We start from the raw sequence: 1,479 nt of genomic DNA on the forward strand, positions 1-1,479 counted from the left end.
GCGCGCACACGCATTTTGCACTCGCTGCACAATTTTTTTTGTAGACGCCAGCAACCTAGGACCAACAACCGTATCAGCTGATATAAGCCCGTTCAAACAAACAAACTCCTCAGCTTCATAATATCCAATTAAAGAAATTCTAATAGATTTTAAACGCGATTTTTTACTTAGAGTGGGGAGGGCTGTTTAATTTTCGTGACGTAATCTCTTGATTCTGAATCTCTCTGTTCCGTTCTGTTCTGTTCTGTTCAGTTCAGTTCTGTTAGCTAAATAAACAGACACTGACCGACTTGCCGTCGGCGCGGCGCTCGGGCTCGGGCGCGTCGAGGTGCGCCGGCGCGAGCGCGTAGCCGACGCGCGATGTGAACTCGCTCAGCGGTATCAGCGCGAGCTCCAGCCTCTGCTGCTTGCGGTCCAGCAGCTGCACCCACACGCTGTGGATCGGGTGATATTCGAATTCAACATTTCAAATTCAAATTTCGAATTTCACATATCTAATTCAAATTTCAAATTCATTATTTTAAATAACTAGACTATACTAAGTATAAGTACTTAGTATACTCGCAAAGATAAGTTTGTTCGTTCAGCAGACTGTTCTTTAAATAAGAATCGTCCAGAAACTCTATATTTCATATGTTTTAACTGTTGATTAGCAGGCTTACAGTTAAGAAAACATTGAAACGGTGATCTAAATGAGTAAAACCCCACAAATATTACAAATTTGAACTCTCTCTGTCTCTCTCTTCACATATAAATCACTGGACCGATTTGAATGAAATTTTAAACATAGATAGTTTGAGAACTAAGATAGGACATAGACCACCTCAACGTTTTTCCAGGGGATGAAAAATCTGTTATCTTAATACAAAACTATTACTTCTCTTTTCAAAATAAATACTACAGAGTTTATTGCCGGCTCTTCTCTGTAGAAACTGCTTTCCGAACCGGTTTAAACTGTGTGAGTCAAAAGGGGCCATTAAGATGATACCCTCCCCTCCCCCCCATCTACGTGTGACGTAATTTATGGGATGGCCCCAAAGTGCTTCTATAGGAAGGAAGTCTAATTAAATGAATACATGTTTGATTTAATTTTTAGTTTAACAGCATTGAAAAGCTTTATAAATGACTAGCTGCGCCCCGCGGTTTCACCCGCATAAGTCCGTATCCCGTAGGAATATCGGGATAAAAAGTTGCCTATATATTATTCCAGTTGTTCAGCTAACTACTTACCAAATTTCATTGTAATCGGTTCAGCAGTTTTTGCGTGAAAGAGCAACAAACACACAACAACAAACACATCCTTACAAACTTTCGCATTTATAATATTAGTAGGAAGTTTGAAATAAGCAAAAAAGCCACACTCACAACTGTCCGCAGGGGGTCCAGCCGACCCTGGCCAGATACTCGAACCACGGGAAGGTCTCTTTCAGCGGATGCTTCATCTCGTACCATCGGATGTCTGTCACCTCCATGCTGTCG

General features: G+C 41.4%; 1 protein-coding gene across 1 annotated transcript in view; it reads right to left on the reverse strand.

Moving 5' to 3' along the window:
* Positions 1–1,479, reverse strand: part of LOC119839014 (dipeptidyl peptidase 9) — a 19,342-nt gene that overhangs the window by 9,615 nt on the left and 8,248 nt on the right. Inside the window, exons 7-8 of the mRNA XM_038365182.1 lie at positions 1,366–1,473; positions 277–434 (exon numbers count right to left, since the gene is read on the reverse strand). Coding sequence (XP_038221110.1) covers positions 277–434; positions 1,366–1,473 — 266 coding nt within the window. The remainder of the gene's footprint in view (positions 1–276; positions 435–1,365; positions 1,474–1,479) is intronic.

Source organism: Zerene cesonia, unplaced genomic scaffold, assembly GCF_012273895.1.
Source record: "Zerene cesonia ecotype Mississippi unplaced genomic scaffold, Zerene_cesonia_1.1 Zces_u007, whole genome shotgun sequence".
NCBI lineage: Eukaryota > Metazoa > Arthropoda > Insecta > Lepidoptera > Pieridae > Zerene > Zerene cesonia.